We start from the raw sequence: 18787 nt of genomic DNA, 5'->3' as shown, positions 1-18787 counted from the left end.
TCACTTTCTTACAACAAAACAGGCAGAAGCATGCTCTTGTAATTTTAATCATTCTCTCTTCTTCTAACAATTATTTGTTCCTCATAACAAACCATATACCATGTACTAATTTTCCCTCAGCATTTGCATATTGACTAGACAGCACCAATCAACAATAAATTAACATTACCCCAACTAACCTCCTGACCCCCAGACCCAGAAAATCAGCCAGTTTTTTTAAACTTTCTGAAAAAAACAGGGTGGGGTTTTTTTTGCCAGTTACATTTAATATGTACCTCAACTACCCATATACATTTCACAGATGGAGAAGCCAGGGATTTCATACAGTATTTCAAAAGACATGAAAAACCTATATATCATAATCTTGCCCCCTTTGGACTCATATAACCAGGATAACGTTGCAGGATCTAATCTGGTCAGTCACCAAGACCAGAGGTTTAGTCTTCTGAGCTTTCCATCCTCAGGGAACCTGACACATATTCTAGTGCAGTGTTTCTCAACCTTGACAATTTTAAGGCATGTGGGCTTCAACTCCCAGAATTCCACAGCCAGCATTGCTGGCTGTGGAATTCTGGGAGTTGAAGTCCACATGCCTTAAAATTGTCAAGGTTGAGAAACACTGTTCTAGTGAGAGAGACGTTCCCTGAGGATGGGCTCCAGCACGAGTCCAAAAGCTTGGAAGACTAAATCTCTGGTCCAGACTGGAGCCTGCAACATTTTCCTGGGACACATATATTTGCCTTCATTCATCATATATTCAATCTATATAACGGATACCAAGGTAGGAACTAAACCAAACTTAAAGAAACAGCCTATTTCTTCTTTCATTAACAATCCATCAGCAGGAATTTTATATCTCAGGAATCTATGCCTGGAACAGTCTGTTTCCTTTTGCCAACTAAACTTTCCAGAGGAAACAGATTTACTTGTACAAACAGGTCTCAAATTATTTTTTATGAGTCAAAAGCTCTTTTCAACTGGGAAAAGATTATTACCCCCGCCTCTCCAGGCATAACTCCATAACATTGGATTGTGAAGTTATAAATCTGGATTTATGTTTTCAGGTACCCACCCATAACTTTTAATTTGGGGATTCACTTACCAGCCTGGAACCATTAATAGAAACAATAAAATCAAAAAATGGCTCCAATCCAGCTCTATGTCCTGGTGAATTTTCTTGCACCTAGAACATAAACATTACATGGAAAATCATAGAGATGATGTAATAGGTTTGGTAATAATCAAAAGCAGCAACAATATGATTCCCAGCATGGAAAACCTTAATAAAAACACAAATTCTGTCATTAATTAAAGCCAACAGTACATAAATGCTGTCATTAATTAAAGCCAACAGTACACTAAGAACTTTTAGGGAGTCAAACCAATTTAAAAAGACAAATATATGTCACCTCTTGGAAATAACAGATAACAAGCCCTGTTATCAACTGTGGACAATAACTATGGACATATCTTAGGAAATCCAGTTGTCACATAGGCAATTGCAATTTAAGGGCTGCAGCCTTTGAAATTAGATTTCAATAACTTTCCAAAGTTTCTGATTGTGCGAGCCTTTTCTCAAACTATACAAACCAATTTCTGCCCATCTACGAATTTGTTTTGAACACAGCTATATTACACATGGTAAGAAGCATTACAGTTGGCTATGAAATAAACAACTATTATAGTACAGAAAGCTAGAGTTCCTAATAAAATAGTAAAATGTAATAAAAAGAAAGATAAATGTTAAAGATGTAGATCATATTTTAAATACCACAATTAGAGTAATAATAGCTCAAAAGGAAATTCTATTAACAGGCTGGCTAAACAGTTTAAAACCAAACCAAGATTGACAGAACAAAAACAAATTTACAGACATTAGGACTGCAGTTTTTGGATTTGAGGCAAAAATGTGTTCCAGAGCATACAGATGAGAAGGGAGGATCTTTCTGTGACTCATTAAATTGGTCCCATCTTGCATCAAGATTGTATGACTGCCTTGCATAGCTACACTACAATCATCAGAAGACTATAGTTAAAAAAAACTGTTCAGAAAAACAAATGACTGCTTTCTTTCTTTTCGGCTAATCACAGGAAAGCTTGAGACCTCTGATAACTAAAATGTTTTTAGGTTATTAATTAATAATATCTACATACAGCTGTCTACTGATACTGGGGATATCATTTAGTCTCTTTTGTGGTTATTTTGCTGGAACAGTATTTCATCACAATCATAAAGCCATAGAACCCAACACAATTGAACTACAAGCAGTATAATGGCTTATGACTATAATGGACCCCAAAATTTCTGTTGCTGTTAAGTAATAGAGCCCATTTTATGATCTTTTACCTGTACACATTACAGGTAGTCCTTGATTTACAGTCATTGGTTTAGTGACTGTTCAATGTTACAATGGTACTGAATTTCTTTCCCCACATATACAACTGTTGCAGTATCCCCATAGTCACATGATCAAAATTCGGACATTTGATAACTGGTATGTAGGGGAAGCCCGTTTCACTTAACAATTGTGTTACTAGCGTAACAACTTAAGTCATTTGCTTAACAACTGTGGCAAGAAAGGTCAGAAAATGGGGCAAAACTCACTTAACCACTGTCTTGCTTAGCAACGGAAATTTTGGGCTCAATTGTCACCATAAGTCAAGGACTAATGTATACCTCTACTCTGCAAGCCGCATTGGTTGCAGGTCTGCTTCTGGGACCAATTCCAGGTGCTGGCTTTGATCTTTAAAGCCCTTCATGGCATGAAATCAGCTTATCTGAGAGACTGCCTTTCCCAGATGACATCTGCCTGTCCTATCAGGTCTGGCAAAGAGGCCGTGCTGCAAGTCCCGTCTGCCAGGGAACTTCATCTGGTGGATGAAGTCCCAAGAGGCGGGCCTTCTTTGCCACATCACCCACCTTGTGGTATCTTCTCCTTCTGGGAAATTAGTTCCATCCTTCTCAACATTCTCCAAGTCCCTCAAGACCTGGCTATGTTGTTAGGTCTGGATGGATGGATAGATAGACAGACAAATTATACATGTAGTCCTTGACTTACAACAGCTCATTTAGTGATCTTTCAGAGTTACAATGATACTGAAAAAATGACTTACGACTATTTGTCACAGTTACCATCTTTGTAGCATCCCCATGATCACATGATCAAAATTCAGAAGCTTGGCAATTGGTTCATGCATATGACCACTGCTGTGTCCCAAGGTCATGCGATCACCTTTTGCAACCTTCTGGCAAGCAAAATCAATGGGGAAGCCAGATTCATTTAACAACCGGGTTACTAATTCATCAACTGCAGTAATTCACTTAACAACTGTGGCAAAAAGGTCGTAAAATGGGGCAAAACTCACTTAAGAAATGTCTCACTTAACAGAAATTTTGGGCTCAATTGTGGTCGTAAGCTGAAGACTACCTTTATATTAAATCTGTATATAAAATCTGTCTGTCTGTCTGTCTGTCTATGTAAATGTCTGTCTGTCTGTCTGTCTATCTATGTAAATGCTGCATAATACTTTACAATAACATGTGCAAATCATCTATTTTAGAGTTTGGTAAAAGTGGTATTAGCATTCAGAAAATTTCCTACATTCCTTATTAGTGACTGTTCTAATTTACAGATATATTTGGAAACAAAGGAAAGTCTTCATGTTCTGTTTTCTATCTGACGACAAACTGGTCTGACCACCAACTGTCTTGTGGAAAGAATCTCTCAGGGAAAAGGAAGGAAGGAAGGAAGGAAGGAAGGAAGGAAGGAAGGAAGGAAGGAAGGAAGGAAGGAAGGAAGGAAGGAAGGAAGGAAGGATTAAACAAGACTGCTCAGCTGCATTCTAGCACCATGCAATCTATTAAACTCTGGGAAGGGCCATGTATTTTTAAATTTGTTTTAAAATATTATATTTTTATTTATTATTGTTGTTCATAATTTTTTTTGAGGTCCTCAACTTGCAACAGTTTGTTTAGTGGCCATTCAAAGTTACAATGGCACTGAAAGAAGTGAAACTGTTGCAGCATTCCTATGGTCACATAATCAAAATTCAGACACTTGGCAACCAATTCATGTTTATAACGGTTGCGGTGTCCTGGAATCATGTGATCATCTGTTGCAGCCCTCTGACAAGCAAATTCCATGGGGAAATTTAACAATGGTGCTTCTAATTTAATAACTGCAGTGATTCACTTAACAACTGTGGCAAGAAAGGTCGTACACAGAGCAAACCTTGGGGTCAATTATACATAGGTTGAGGATTATCTGTACTGAACAGCAGGACTATCATCCTGCTCCACTCAAAGTTTTGGAAGAAAAGTTAACTTTCTCGTCTTCTAAAACTGCTGTCTTGTATAGCATGTATTAAATAAAATTTGATTTAATATACAATTTCTAGCATTACTTCAACCACAAATATGTCATCTGAGGGTCTGTAATTATAAGAATGCATGAGAGGCAGGAATCTGGACATATTTAGTCTTCATCTGATAAATTCTAGTTGGCAGAATAGTGATGCAAGAACTGATTTGGATCTATAAGAAGTGATAGGAAAGTTTTACAAATGTAATTTCATAGATGCCACTAATAACTTACAGACTGATTCGAATAGACTCGTCTGATTTATTTGCAAGTCAGTTCTAAAATTATTTTCTTATTTTAGAAATTTTAAAATTCTCTAAGCACCTAACATTTAAAACTATTGTGGATATCATCTTCAATCCAAAACATTTAAGAAGAGCTTTTGATAAAAAGGCCTGCAAAAGTGGCAGCCAGTTTATCAACTACAAAATGCTGAAGGCAGAATTTTTTTGGTAGTTCAGCAGAGAGACAATGTAATAAAACATTTCAACATATAGTCTGCATTAAAGGCTATGCTTCAGTTCCCTCCATTAAAATCGACTGAGCTTCTTTTCTTTTTAATTGGCTACCACGAGATTCCATTGAACTATTCAGAAACAACTTTCTTTTTCAGAGAAAAAGCTCTAAGTAAATTGATCCAACTGTTACAAGAAAATAAATCACCTATACTGAGGAGTCTCACAGCTACATATAATTGATTGTTTTAGGGTACTGCACTACCACTCATTCTACCAGAGTTATAACCAAACAAGCCATACGAAAGCAAAAAACAATAATCTTGATGGTCTTACTGCCAAAATTCAATATTAAAAAAGTTACTTAACATGCATAATTTTAGGTAACAATACTTTCCTACTGTAATATGGTAAATTCAAAACAGAGTGCATAATTATTATTACTACATGAACCATGACAATCTCAGTTTGCTTTCCAATTATATTAGCAGAAATGTGTATAATTAGTCTATTCTGTAGTTAAATGTCACATAAAGCCATACAGTAATGCAAATACATCTGTTTTCTGCTTTTACTTTACACAATAAAAACACCTTGCAATATCCAAGTTCATGCCTTAGACAACCTCTAGTTATCCATGAGAAGAAAGGTAAGTTTCATCACTTTGTTCAGAAGGAAACAAGGGAGATGGAATGTGCTACCAAGGACCTTAACAAGGACAGCAAATGCTTACATTTTTTTTTTTAAATCCCTTGTATGTATGTCTCTGGTTTAGTTTCCCATTAACATAACTATTAGATATACTAAAGAGCTCAAATTTCCCTGAGGTTATGTGTCTCTTTGGGGTAAACACACAAAATTTATTCTAAATCACTGCCTGAGGCAAAAAGTATCTTTAAAAAACACTAATATGCAAGTTATATTGGAAAAAATTAAAACAGACAAAAATGTTAACAAAAATTAGTTTAACAGGCACACAGGCAAAGAACTAGTAGATTCTATATAAAAGCTTGTAAAGTAAATTATTTAACCCAGTGGTTTTCAACCTGTGGGTCGGGACCCCATTTGGGGTCGAACGACCATTTCACGGGGGTCGCCAAACAACGCAGTCCGCCATTTTCCCCCCCTTTTCCTTAGCTGTGCTACTCCCTTTTATTCTATTGGCTTTTGAAAGCCAATAGAATAGACTCTCTTGAATAGAGTCTAATTCTATTGGCTTTCAAAAGCCAATAGGAATTGTCCAGGCTGTCTCTGCCCTGCTGAGCCCGCCAAAAGTCCCATTCTGCAAACGGTGCTGCACCAGTTGAGTAGTCCTCGACTTACGACCGGTTGGGGGTCGCGGCATTAAAAAGGTTGAGAACCACTGATTTAACCAATCTCGCATTTTTATTTTGGTCATAGATTAGTTAGCAGACTTTTTCAAAATATATGTGGGAAGGAATTACATTTATTTTATTTAGCTGATTATCTTTAGCATGATTTTTCCCTTTTATATTTTTAATCTAACATTTACTTAATTCATATCTCCTCTCCGACAGATACTTATATATACACCTGATAATACTGTTTTATGTATAAACCTGATATAATGCTGTTTTCTCTAGCATATTGTAGTATATTCTTATATCCAATGTATTTATTCATGTATATTTTCCTCAATAAATCTACATAGGTGAAACACTGACAGATATTTCAGATTTTTGAAGTATCTGCTTTTTGAATTTTTCTGTCACATTCTGGAGATCTGCATTTCTATATGTCAAATAAGGAATGTATGAGTCTGACATTCCTCTTTTTATGGGTCCTTCCTGGCTACAAGTTCCACTGATCTGAAGTCACTAGATCCAGAGTCAGATTTAGGATAAGTAATGTCAAATGTTTCATATTCCACTAGTTATTAACTTCATTCTACTATCCCTTTTGTTTCATTGGCCAGTAAGAATTTTTCCTGATTTTTAAAAAATATTTAATTCCCTAATATTCTGATACAAAGTAAACTGTGCAGATGGTGCTTCTTCTGTCACATGCCTTCTTAGTGATAGCAAGAATGTCGTAAGTCATATTCAGGCATTTGCTTGAAAGCAAAGCACTTAAGCTGGATATTTGATGGGGCTGCATGCAGTACTTCCTCTTTGCTTTTCCCGATCTCCTTGGACTGACTCAAGAGGCCCAAAGGGAAGCTGTACTGTATCTGAGTTTACCTGAACCAGATGGCTTCTATCCATGGCAATCAGGTTGTATGAACACTTTTAAACCTGCCTTCAAATAAGCATAAATACAACTTCCCTTGCAAGACCTAAATAGATTGGGAAAGAAAGATTATACTGGATGGAAGACGTGGCCAATTCTATTTGGTTCTGGCCCTCATGTGAAGAACTGTGATGTCTGTCAGATTTATGTCTCCAATTTATAATAGCAATTTGCTGTTTCCCCTAGGAGGGTCAATGTATAAGACTTGAAGCTATTGAACTAAGTTGGAGAAAAATGCGATAAATGAGAATGCAGCAAACTGATGGCAACTCATACCCCATTTAGCCACTATCTCACTCAGCAGTACAACAATTTAACCAAGAAAGAAATTATAAATGCTCTTTTACTATATCGTAAGATTTTACTGCCTGGTAGAAAAGTACCTTTTAATTATGATATAACAGGGGTGTCACATCAGGGTTGTAGCTGACCTTGGGGGGCTGGGGTGGGCAAAGTGGGGGTGGGCGTGGCCAGGACAGGCATGGCCAGCTCAACGTCACTCATATCAGGGGACGCCTATAGTGGCCCGGGTGACTCTGGGGGGGGGGGATCCATTCTCCAGCTGAGGAAGGCGAGACCAGGGTGAGCACTATACTCTTGTCCACCAGAGGAGCCTTGCTGTCCCTCTCAGGCCATGCAGAGGACCCCCAATGATGCAGGATGCCGGAGCCCTGGGCAGTGGAGGGCAAGCACCCGGTCCAGCCTTTCCCAAGGGGACACTCAGCTGCGCTTACCTCAAGGCTGCTGCTGATTGGCTCGCTCTTCTTGGCCAAGTTGCTCATGGTGTGTATAGGAGGGTAAAATGTGTGGGTCAGAGGGAGGCCCACTCTCTCAACCTACGAGGAGACCCAGTTTTGTAACCAAAGCATCCTCAGTGATAGGATGGGAGACCACAGGAGAGGTCAAGAGGAGGGGACAGGGGGATGGTGAAAGGGCAGCAGGGCTGCTCATGGTCAAGTGCTAAGGCAGGTCTTCCCTCAGACCCTTCCTCCATCTCATTACAATCCATCTCCCTCCCTCCCTCCCACACGGGTGGGGCCGATCACGGTGAAAGAGAAGCCTCGTGGCTGCGAGGTTAGGTCAGCAAGCAGGCAATGGAAGTGCTGGTGGGGGGGTGGCGGCACTGATCTACAACCTGGTTGCATCCATCAAAGCCAGAACACGTTCAGCCTTAAATCCACAGGGCAGCCCTGGAATCAGTGAGGAGTTGCCCTGCCGCCTCAGCCCCGCCCCCTGGGTGTACGCATAGGAGATAACCAGCGCCGGCATCCTAGGTGAAGTCAGCCTGCAGGGCAAGACAGCCAGCAGGGATGCTGGATTCCACCTGCTCACTGCCTCTTGCGCACGCACCCAGGGGGTGGGGCGGGAGAACCTGTTGCTGGTTCCAGGGCTGCCCTATGGATCTAAGGTTGAGCATGTTCTGACTTTGATGGCTGGCACTAGGTTGGATATCAGTGCCTGGTTGGCCTGGGCCAGGCCGAGGTGCCGTGGGCTGGTCCTTCGCTGTTTTCAGAGCAGGTCCCCAGGCCAGACGGAACCACATGGCCTTGTGTTTGACATGTCTGTATTACAACATTTCATGCTGGAGAAACCTAGGAAAAGTATCTTCCATTACTATCAATTTCGGTGAAAAATGAATGACTAAGGAAAAGAAATCACAGAGACAGGAGGAAGAGGGGGAAGAAGACAAGTCAAATTGCCATAAATCCAATGCCTTTATATATGAGAGACCTTAATACATATCTAATGTCTTTATTCAGTAAGAACTGCCTTATATCTGCCTGAGGAGTCTATATCAATAGCTAACTTCCTAATCAATGGATATACAACATACTGTACATGCACTCTTCATAACTCCTCAGTGTTAAATTCCTTGATCATCAAAAATTTGTCCTCCCTGAAATAAACAGCTGCTTTCAAAATTAGGAGTGTTGAACAAAGTTGACAAATTACAGGCTTTGAGAAACATAAATTTTCAAACCAGCATGTAAAAGATAAACTCACGCTTGACCATATTGAAAATTTATTATTCAATTTACCGTATATGCTCCCCATCCCACCTAAAAAATTTACCTTTTTCACCACCTAAATAAATATTCTATATATTAAATACAATACTTTGTTGTTTTAATGTATTTTACTATGCTGTTTAGCATTTTTTTCATTACTTTCTATATACTTAATGTTTTGAGGGTATCAGAAAAAGGGTGATATATAAATGGCCTAAAAAAATACAACGAATACAGTTTCTATGACACAGAGGAATTACTTTTCATTTGTGTCACCTTTTATTTCTTCTTCAACAGTTAAAATACCAAGAGCATAAATTATTTTCTATCTTGGAGTCATCTGGCGTAGTGATTAAGGGAGACTGTGAGATCGAGTCCCACTTTAGGCACAAAGCCAGCTGGGCAACTTTGCATCATTGATTTCCTCTTAGCCCTAGGAAGGAGGCAATGGCACGTCTGAAAAACCCTGCCAAGAAAACTGAAGGGACCTGTTCAGCAGTCTCCAAGAATTGGACATGACTGAATGAAAGAAAAAAAGAGAGAGAGAGAGCTGTATATCAATGTAGAAATGTAGAATAAAATGTTAAGGAAGCACTACTACACAAATTCAATTTCCAATTATGAAGCTGACACAAATTTCCTCTAGGGCTACTGTTAGTTTGGAATTAATCGAACTTGCAATTGACAACATGATTAGTCTTTCTGGTATTTATCAGATCTTGAACGAAGTATTCCATATCTCTTGCCTAGAAATCCTTCAAATAGCAAATTACTGAAAATCTTTGTCTCTTGATGCCTATTTATATTGAAAAAAAAATTTGAACCAACTAAAGTTGTAATAACTCTGGAATCAGATGATGATGAAAGAAATGAACAAATCTCACTAATGTGAAAAGTTTTGATATCCTGACAAGCTGCCATTTACTGTATTTTTGTGGAATTCTCTTGAAGAAAGTGCAACAAAATTGCTCAAACTGCATCATACACTTGCTTTTAAAAACATCAGGTATATTACTCAAAATAAAAATACTTCCACTAACATATAACAGAAATAATATGAACCCGAGTGTAGGAAAGATCACAGAAATTATAAGTTTTATTTAGGGTATGTAAAATTAAGACAGTGGAGATCAATTCTCCACTTGCATCTGCTAACACGCTTCAGTACCCTAATGGGTTAACACATATCATTTATCTTAACTGCCAACATGGCTTATTTCACCATTCTATGGGGTTAGTTTATTAGCTGATTATGTTTTGAAAGTTCATCTTGTTTTTAAATTAAACAATTACTTCTCCAGAAACGGGAAAGACAGAGCTAGATTTCATAGTGCAGAACTGACAAGATCCCCGATTCTCCCCAGAAGAGATTCAGATATTCTACATCAGCACATCTTTTGACTTATCAGCTTTTTAACGAGCAGCTTGATCGAAAAGTAGTAATATAACTGTCACCCAGGATGGCTTGTTCTAGCATATAAAATCAATGACGTACTCCAAAAACCAAGGTCAGGAAGAGCATCACGAGATAATAAGCTCGTGAAACAGATCGTGCACGAACTGATGATAGTTGCCACTGGATTTTAAGCAAGATTTACTGGCTGAAACATTCTCCGAAGTCACTCAGCCCAGAGTTATTATTGGGAACGCGGACGCGACTCCTCGGCCATCCCATCTCCTTCTTAACGAACAAAAACGGGCACTTCCTTCTCGCTTTCTACCTTCTCTGCTCAAGAGAAGCGCTAAGTAGCAAAACTAATTTCTGGCATGGATCTTTTTTTGGCGGGGGGAAAGGGAAAAGGAAGAGCAGAGATCCCCATGACTAGGTATTTCCCAAGTGGCGACCCGAGAAAGGCTGAATTAATCCTCCAAGTCATCGCCCACCCTCCCTCCCCCACGGCAGGGCTCATATACTCCAGCAATCTTGGAAGTCACCCGTGGGACGTAGCCGTGGGGCGCCAGGCAAAGCTCAGTCCCGGCATTCGCGCATTCCTGCACGCTTCGCTTGCCGGGGGCCCAACCGCAGCCGCGGAATGCCTTTCCCTCCTCCGTGCACGGCCTTCCCACGTGCACTCGCCCCCCTTCCCCGAGTCGCCCTCTCCTCTTACTCTCAAGACGTGGTAGCCTTCGGTGCCCCCGCCAGGTATCTCCACGCTCTGCGACAAGCCCATGGCTCAGGCCCAGCGGCGGACGACCAGGGCGCCGGACGGTGGCAGCGGCTTCTCCGGGGCGCGCAAACGGACGCGCGGCGCACCCGCCCCTCCCGCGCCAGCCAGCCGCCGTTGCCGCCGCACCAAAGACGTGGCACTCGCTCGGGCCGGGACGCTCGCTGCGCAGGACGCTGGGATACGCAGGATTCCGTGGCGGCAGCAGCTCCCCGACAGCGCCGCCTGCTGGACCCAAGGAACATGAGCGAAAGGGCGAGCCGGTCGAAAGCGCTGCGGCGCATGCGTGCTGCGAGGACGCTCAGGAAAATTATTTCCCCGCCTCCCCACCCTTGCTCGCAGTGCCTTCTGGGATATATAGGGAAAAGACGGAAGGAGAATCAACATAAACGTGTGACCTGCCTCGTAAGTGGTTCAACGGAGGCCCGTGAGGCTCTAAACTGGTGATAACCCGTCGTTGTTGCGGTATCGCTTCGGGGCGCCTCGTGCTGCTCTCTGGCGGTGAAAAAGGGAAATGACTTGTTCGGTAATCGGTCTCTGCCCACAGCGTGCGTTTTTGTGAGCCGCGTTCAAAGCCCCACACCTAAGGCGACCTTGCTTGCACGGCATGGAGCCTAAACAGGGTTGGGGGCCATTAGGAAATCCCAGGCTATAGACTGAGATTGCTGGAAAAAAAAAACCTCTCAGGAAAGAAAAGCAACCTCCGTACAGTGGCTAAGAAAACCTCATGGAAACCACCGCTGGGTCTGAAGTTTTATTGCAGGGGTTCTCAACCTTGGCAACTTTAAGACTTGTGGACTTCAACTCCCAGAATTCCTCAACCAGTGGACTTGTGGACTTCAACTCCCAGAATTCCTCAGCCAGTGGACTTGTGGACTTCAACTCCCAGAATTCCTCAGCCAGCTTTGCTGGCTGAGGAATTCTAGGAGTTGAATTCCACAAGTCTTAAAGTTGCCAAGGTTGAGAACCCCTGTTTTATTGGGAAAGCTACTTGACTTTCACACGTCAAGCTGCAAGTGGGTTTTAATATGTTTTGAGGACTCAGCCAATGAGTTGAGCAAACTATCATATGTGGCAGAGGGTGTCTTGAAAACACTGAGCAATTCAGTGTATTGACATGAACCTTAAGATGTGCCTATCTAGGGAACCACGGCATCTTGCTTAGAATCCCCCCTGGTTTTTAAGATCTGCCAAGACTTTTTGAAGATGTGGATTTTCCTGTTGAATAAAACAGCAAGCAGGCCAGGTACAGTACACCCCATGGTTTGTCAATACTCTCCTTGTTTTCTTTTAAGAGAAAAGTGAAGGACTGACAAAGGCTTCCTAATTCCCTACAGGCCCACAATGTGCCTCTTTTTGAGGCGATCTTGGTGCTCTCTGAGTTTGGTTGGGCAAACTGGAATGTAAATTGAGAGCAAACCCCACGCCTTACTAGCACTGAGGCTGTTACCTAGTTTAAGTGATGAAACATCTTCAAGAAAAAAAGCTCAGAGAGCACCAAGGACCTCTCATTTCAACCCTCACCTACAAATATTCTCCTTTATCGGTTCCTATTTTTCCTTGGCATCCACCTTTGGATCTGATCCAGGTCCACATCAGTAGACTTTAGGCTCTTCTTAAATGTCTATGGAGATTCTCAGTCATTCAGGTCATAGTTATCCCAAAGATGCTTTTTCACAAGGCAACTGGACTTTCTTGTTTTTCTTTGAAGATGTTTCACTTCTCATCCAAGAAGCTTCTATCAGCTATGACTGGATGGTGGAGGAATGGAAGGGCCATCCAGTCAGAGCTGAAGAAGCTTCTTGGATGAGAAGTGAAACATCTTCAAAAAAAAAAAGTCCAGTTGCCTTGTGAAAAAGCATCTTTGGTCTCCTCTTAAACCAATGGCCCTTCAGCTGTGTAACACTGTCACCTTGTCCAGCTTAGGATCATCAGCACTATTCTTATTAAAACCAAGAACAAATCAAAGCAGTTAACGCTGTTTAATTCCATCTGTGGTAGCCAGCCCATACATCTCATAGTTGTCTCTTGTATGAGAGAATTGTTCCTACAGGAAGTAGTGTTGTCTTCTCTACTGTCAGGCTCTACAAAAGAATCTGCTGCTTGTTTGAGATGATAGATTCACAGCATATCATGGACTCATTTTTGCTAGGGCTTTGCATTCTGATTTAGAGAAGAAAGATCAGCTACGCATGGAATAAATATTGAAGAAATTGAAGTAAGTAATTATTTCCTTTTTAGCCTAGCTTGTTGTATAATGCCAAAGAAAATATTTTTGCCTTTAAGAAGCATTATAAAAGCAAGCAATATTCATAAGAATACATTTTCTAGATTTGTATGATGTAGTTATTGATAGTTAACTTAACCTGGTGTATTCAGTTAACTACATTTTCTGAGTTTGCAGGACACAACCATGAATTTAGCATACAGCTGGGGTTCACACAAGACACTAGTTCAGGGGTCTTCAAACTTGGCCCTTTTATGACTTGTGGATTTCAACTCCCAGAATTCCTAAGCCAGGCATGCTGGCTGAGCAATTCTGAGAGTTGAAGTCCACAAGTCATAAAAGGGCCAAAGTTTGAAGACTCCTGCACTAGATAAATGTGGTTGTTAGTTCACTGAGTTGTGTGACGAGACCTGTTGTATATCTAATCTCAAAAAAAAGATTCTCATCATAACAAACTCATCCTTGCCATACCTATTCAAAAGTCAGATTATTGAATACTCTTTTTTGCTCTCATTGTACCAGGGCTTAAATATAGCAATATTTAGATACATGCCTGCTGACCCAACTTCAAAAGGGGAGTGGATCTGGATGGAATTGGGGATAGGGTTTCTGTATGCTTTCATGGTACACAAAAGAGCATTTCAAAGGATCCTGCAGGAGTGAACAACGGGTGGGGGCAGCAAGTTTGCAGTTTTTCTAAGCCATAAACCACAGCCTTCAAAACTCTGGGGGCATAAGAGATGCATAACTAAAACGTGCTTTCACATGTATTTTTTGACCGCAGGACTAGCTAATACAGGAAATGAGCCCGGAAGGTGAAAGATTAATTAAACCCTCACTCCTCATACAACTTAGGTGAGGCCACTATGTCTGAGTGGAGGAACAAAGATAGTAGGGGAAAGGCAAATCTCATAATGCTTTTTTTGAAAGAGATGACTGGTATTTCCCCTTTCTAGCCTACAGCTTTAAGAAAAATCTTGGTGTAGAGGAGAATTGCTGACTGACCATAATCATGCATAATCAAGTCAGGTCGATGCAAGGAAAGGATGAAGCTCTCATAACCAGTGGCATCTGCAGCAAACCATGATGTTGCCAAAATGATGCAGATGTACATACTCATGTCAGAGCATCTCATGTAGGTATCCAAGTGACAGCATTGGTACAGTAACGGCATCACACAATTAAACATTGAAAAAGATGTTACTAGATTCCTGATCATCAAACAAATGTGGTCATTTATTATCCTTCCTATTACCCATGCCACCTTGGACCTGATTCTACAAGGGTCAAGGCACGTGAGATAGCAGAAATGTAGCACACTGTACTCTTATTTTCAATCCCTTCATACAGGCAGATATTGTTCATATTGGAATCTTCTATATAACTTACCCATAGCTCAAGAAAATAGAAGAGCAGCCTTATTTTTTATTCATCAGATCTTTAAATACTGGAATAGAAAAGGAAGGATTGCACTATTAGTCTTTGTCATTCTGGCATATTATCTGCTATTTCTGTTTTATTTTTATTGCTCTATATTTTATTTGAATCATCTGCTTTGACAGGCTAAGGTGAAACATGGCTAATAAAGAACTGAAATTAACGCTTGCATATTTTTGGTAGGATATTCAATTAGTGATAGGGCTGTTCACAGAGTGATAGTAAAAGTTGTTATACTGAATAATATAAAGGCTATGCAGTATATAAACATCTGTAGCTGATAAGGCAATAAAATGCATATGCAAATTAGTAGAAAAATTAGCATGGACTATTCTTAATAATATATGTGGAGTAAAGATAATATGTGGAAATCTGATGCAGACTCACTTGAATAGAATTTTTCTTTTTGTTGCTGTGGAAAACCTATTATTTTAAAATCAAAGGTTTATAAAAAATATTTGGTCAGCTTACAGTGAATATTAAAAACCAAAGTAAGTAATACATAAAATGCACAGACAACAGGGAATCTATAAGAAATGCAATCTTGGTGTAAAGTAATAATCTGAATTACTGCAGTGGACTCTACATGGGGCTGCTCTTGAAGAATGTTCAGAAACTTCAACTGATGCAGAATGCAGCTGCACGGGTAATAAATGGTGCTGGTTATTCAACACGTGTAACATTATTGCTACATGAACTGCAATGGCTGCCAGTGGGTGAAATTCCCGCTGCTGGTTATTTTTTATTTTTTATTATTAAAAAAGTTTTTATTTTCCATTCTCACCGGCTCAAGGTTGACTCAGCCTTCCATCCTTCCGAGGTAGGTAAAATGAGGACCCAGATTGTTGGGGGCAATGTAAATATATATATATATATATATATATATATATATATATATATATATATATATACATTGCTTACTGGTGTACACTGCTTAGAGTGTGCTTGCACTTAAAGCGGTATATAAGTCTCATAAATAAATAAATAAATATTCATACAAAATACAATTAACCATTGGTATCGCCTGCCCATTCTCCCCAGGCTGCATCCACCCTCTCTAAACCTTCCCTACTTCCCTCCTCTTTCTCTCCTCCCCTCCTACTCTCTTCCCCTCCCCATCTCCTCTAACCAGCCTACTTCCTCCCTACTCCTTCCTCCCCTCTCATCCCTCTCACACACATGAACGCAGCATAGGGGAAATGCCCAAGCATTTACCATGACTATATTATCATTACCCACCACTCACCCACCCACCCACCCTCAACCCTCCCCCCCTCGCTTCCCAGAGCAGAATACAGGGTTATTAATAAGAAGGTTAACAATAATAAAAAAAGGAAAAAAAAGAAAGAAAAAAGAAAAAAACATCATACTTAACCTTTAACTCCCCTTAAATTAAGACATATAAACAAATCTCTACAACAATTACTATAAAATTTACTCATAAAATAAATGAAACTTTATAGTACCATATTTTTTCTGAATATAATCTATCCATCTTCTCCATACAATAATATATCTTTCTTGTGTATGATCCTTCAAATAAGCAGAAATTTTTGCCATTTCTGCAAAGTTAGAAACTTTAAATATCCATTCTTCTAAAGTAGGCAGCGAGTCCTTCTTCCAATAGGAGCCTACTAATAACCTTGCTGCAGTTAATAAATTCAACATTAAAGTAGTTTCTTTGTCAACCGCTGCTGGTTATTGTTATGGGTGTTATTCCACATGAAACAATTATCACTTTTAAAGACCTTCATAGCTTGGGATCAGATTACCTGAGGAACCGTCTTCTCCCAGTGATGTCTTCCCCCATCCAATTTGGTCCAGCAGGTTGGGCATTTATGGGTCCTATCAATCAAGAAATGTTGGCTGAAGGGGACTAGGAGATTTGCCTTCTGTGCTGTAGTCCTGCCTCTGGAACATTCTCCCTTCAGAGATTAGGATGATCCTGACCATGTTAACCATTTGTAAGGCCATGAAGTCGTTACTATATGTCTAGGCCTGGGACTCCCAGTGTGTTAAAGACCCCATTTCTGGGCTATATTAACATCCATGGGAAGACTTTTACTTGGCAATCATATACATTTATTTGTATTGTTTTAATTGTTTTTTGACATACTTGCCTAGAGTCGCTTGTTGAGATGGGGAGTGAGATGGATGATGGATGGACGAACAGACAGACTGTTGCATTCTGCAGAAGGCAAGATCAGATAACCCAGCAGCCTTTCCAAAGATAGGCGTAAACAGCAAGAGGGCTAAAGCAGCATTACCCTTTATTTTTCAGACAGGAAAATCATATGACATATGGATTGGTATAATTTTTATCCTAATTATCGATTAGTTTTATATCTGATAAAATCAACCAAACTGACTATTTCATCATTGTTATTTTTTCAATCAAAACTGAGCTAATTTGATTTTGGAGTTTGGATTGTCTAATGCATTTAACATGAAGACAATAAATCCTTTCATTTTCCTATGCTTCAAGAGTGTTTTAAAAGCAAAAAATCTGAACACTGCTTGCTGGAGGATAGGGGAAAAGAGTGAGGAAACATGGAATAATAATAAATAATAATGTTAAAGAGGAAAATATCCAATGCTGTCCTGTTCTCAAAGAGTGTTTTTAAAAGGAGGAATTAATAAATATGGGCCTATGTACATGTATCCGAGCAGCTGCATTTCAGGAATAATTAAAGTTAATGAGCAGTCATATTTGGTGGAACCATTAAACCTTAATTGCTGTAATTAGTTTTGAATGGGCAGGTGCATTTACTGGAGTAACAGCAAGGCATCATCCGATAAGAATAATAATTAATTTCACAAATAGTGCCCTTTAAAAATGTTAATAAAACAATTAAATGGAAAACATTTCTATGCAAATAAAGAGTTAGTTTAAAAATTATACATGATCTGTCTAATAAGACAGATGGTGGAACAGCTTTCTTGAATGCTGAGCAATTGTTATTTTCTAAAAGGAACCTATCTGCAGATCTTGTTGAAAAAGATCTGCTATAGACAGAGGTAGTTCCTTTAAGGAATCCACTCATTAACTTTAAAGACTCTTTTAAAGTAGTGGCCCCTTTTTCAAGCTTCTGATGGGGAAAAAAAACTTGGATCGCTTTAACGAATAGCAGAATGGGGCTACACTTGCATGACATTGGAAATGTTTCTTCCAAAACATTTTTTGAAGAATGCTCTACTTAAGATGACCCAATAAAAGTTTATTAGAAATAAGGCCAATAGACCCTCCTATGAGAATCTGCACGGGACTACAACTCGGCTTTAAAAAATAAAATAAAAGCAGTGGGGAATAAGCAGACCCTCATTTCTTCTGACCACTTCCTAAAATATTAATGCAGCGCCAGCAGGAATAAGGGTGGAAGAAAAATCATGTGCAATTAAAAAGGAAGATCACTTGCCTCACTATTTGACAAATGACCTGTTTGAGTTACAGAGCTCAGGAATGAAGATAGTCATAACCTGAGGATTAATTATGGGAGGGTATTAAACATGTAATAAAAAGGGAGACATTACAGAGCCTTAGTCTCTAAAAACAAACTGGGATTCTTGAGACAAAACAGAGCTCACAACATGCTCAGGAGCACCCTTCTTTTGTGAAAGTTTGGAATGCTATAATGTAGGACATATATCATTGCCCCTGAAGGGTTCTGGAACAAAGGGAAATTGTTTAGTCTAACTTAGATATGTCAAACCCGCGACATATAGGGATTGTTTTGCCATTGCTGGCAATGGAGTGGGTGCGGCTTCTGGATGATGCATTTGGCCCATGGGCTGGCAGTTTGACACCCCTGGTCTAACTGTTGCCTTCTTGCTTTTTGTAATCGGCTTTTGCACCAGAGAAATTTTATGCAAGTGTGGGAAACAT

At 39.8% G+C, this 18787-nt stretch overlaps 1 protein-coding gene across 1 annotated transcript in view; it reads right to left on the bottom strand.

Moving 5' to 3' along the window:
- The window catches only part of GORASP2 (golgi reassembly stacking protein 2), a 29840-nt gene extending 18382 nt beyond the window's left edge, over window positions 1–11458 (bottom strand). The window contains exons 1-2 of the mRNA XM_039361795.1: window positions 11184–11458; window positions 1103–1183 (exon numbers count right to left, since the gene is read on the bottom strand). Coding sequence (XP_039217729.1) covers window positions 1103–1183; window positions 11184–11246 — 144 coding nt within the window. The 5' untranslated portion in view covers window positions 11247–11458. The remainder of the gene's footprint in view (window positions 1–1102; window positions 1184–11183) is intronic.
- Window positions 11459–18787: the final 7329 nt, after the last annotated feature.

This window comes from Crotalus tigris, unplaced genomic scaffold (assembly GCF_016545835.1).
Source record: "Crotalus tigris isolate CLP2741 ecotype Arizona unplaced genomic scaffold, ASM1654583v1 scf7180000019363.1367679, whole genome shotgun sequence".
Classification (NCBI taxonomy): domain Eukaryota; kingdom Metazoa; phylum Chordata; class Lepidosauria; order Squamata; family Viperidae; genus Crotalus; species Crotalus tigris.
The sequence above is the reverse complement of the archived record's forward strand: the minus strand, read 5'-3'. Positions and strand labels throughout refer to the sequence as shown.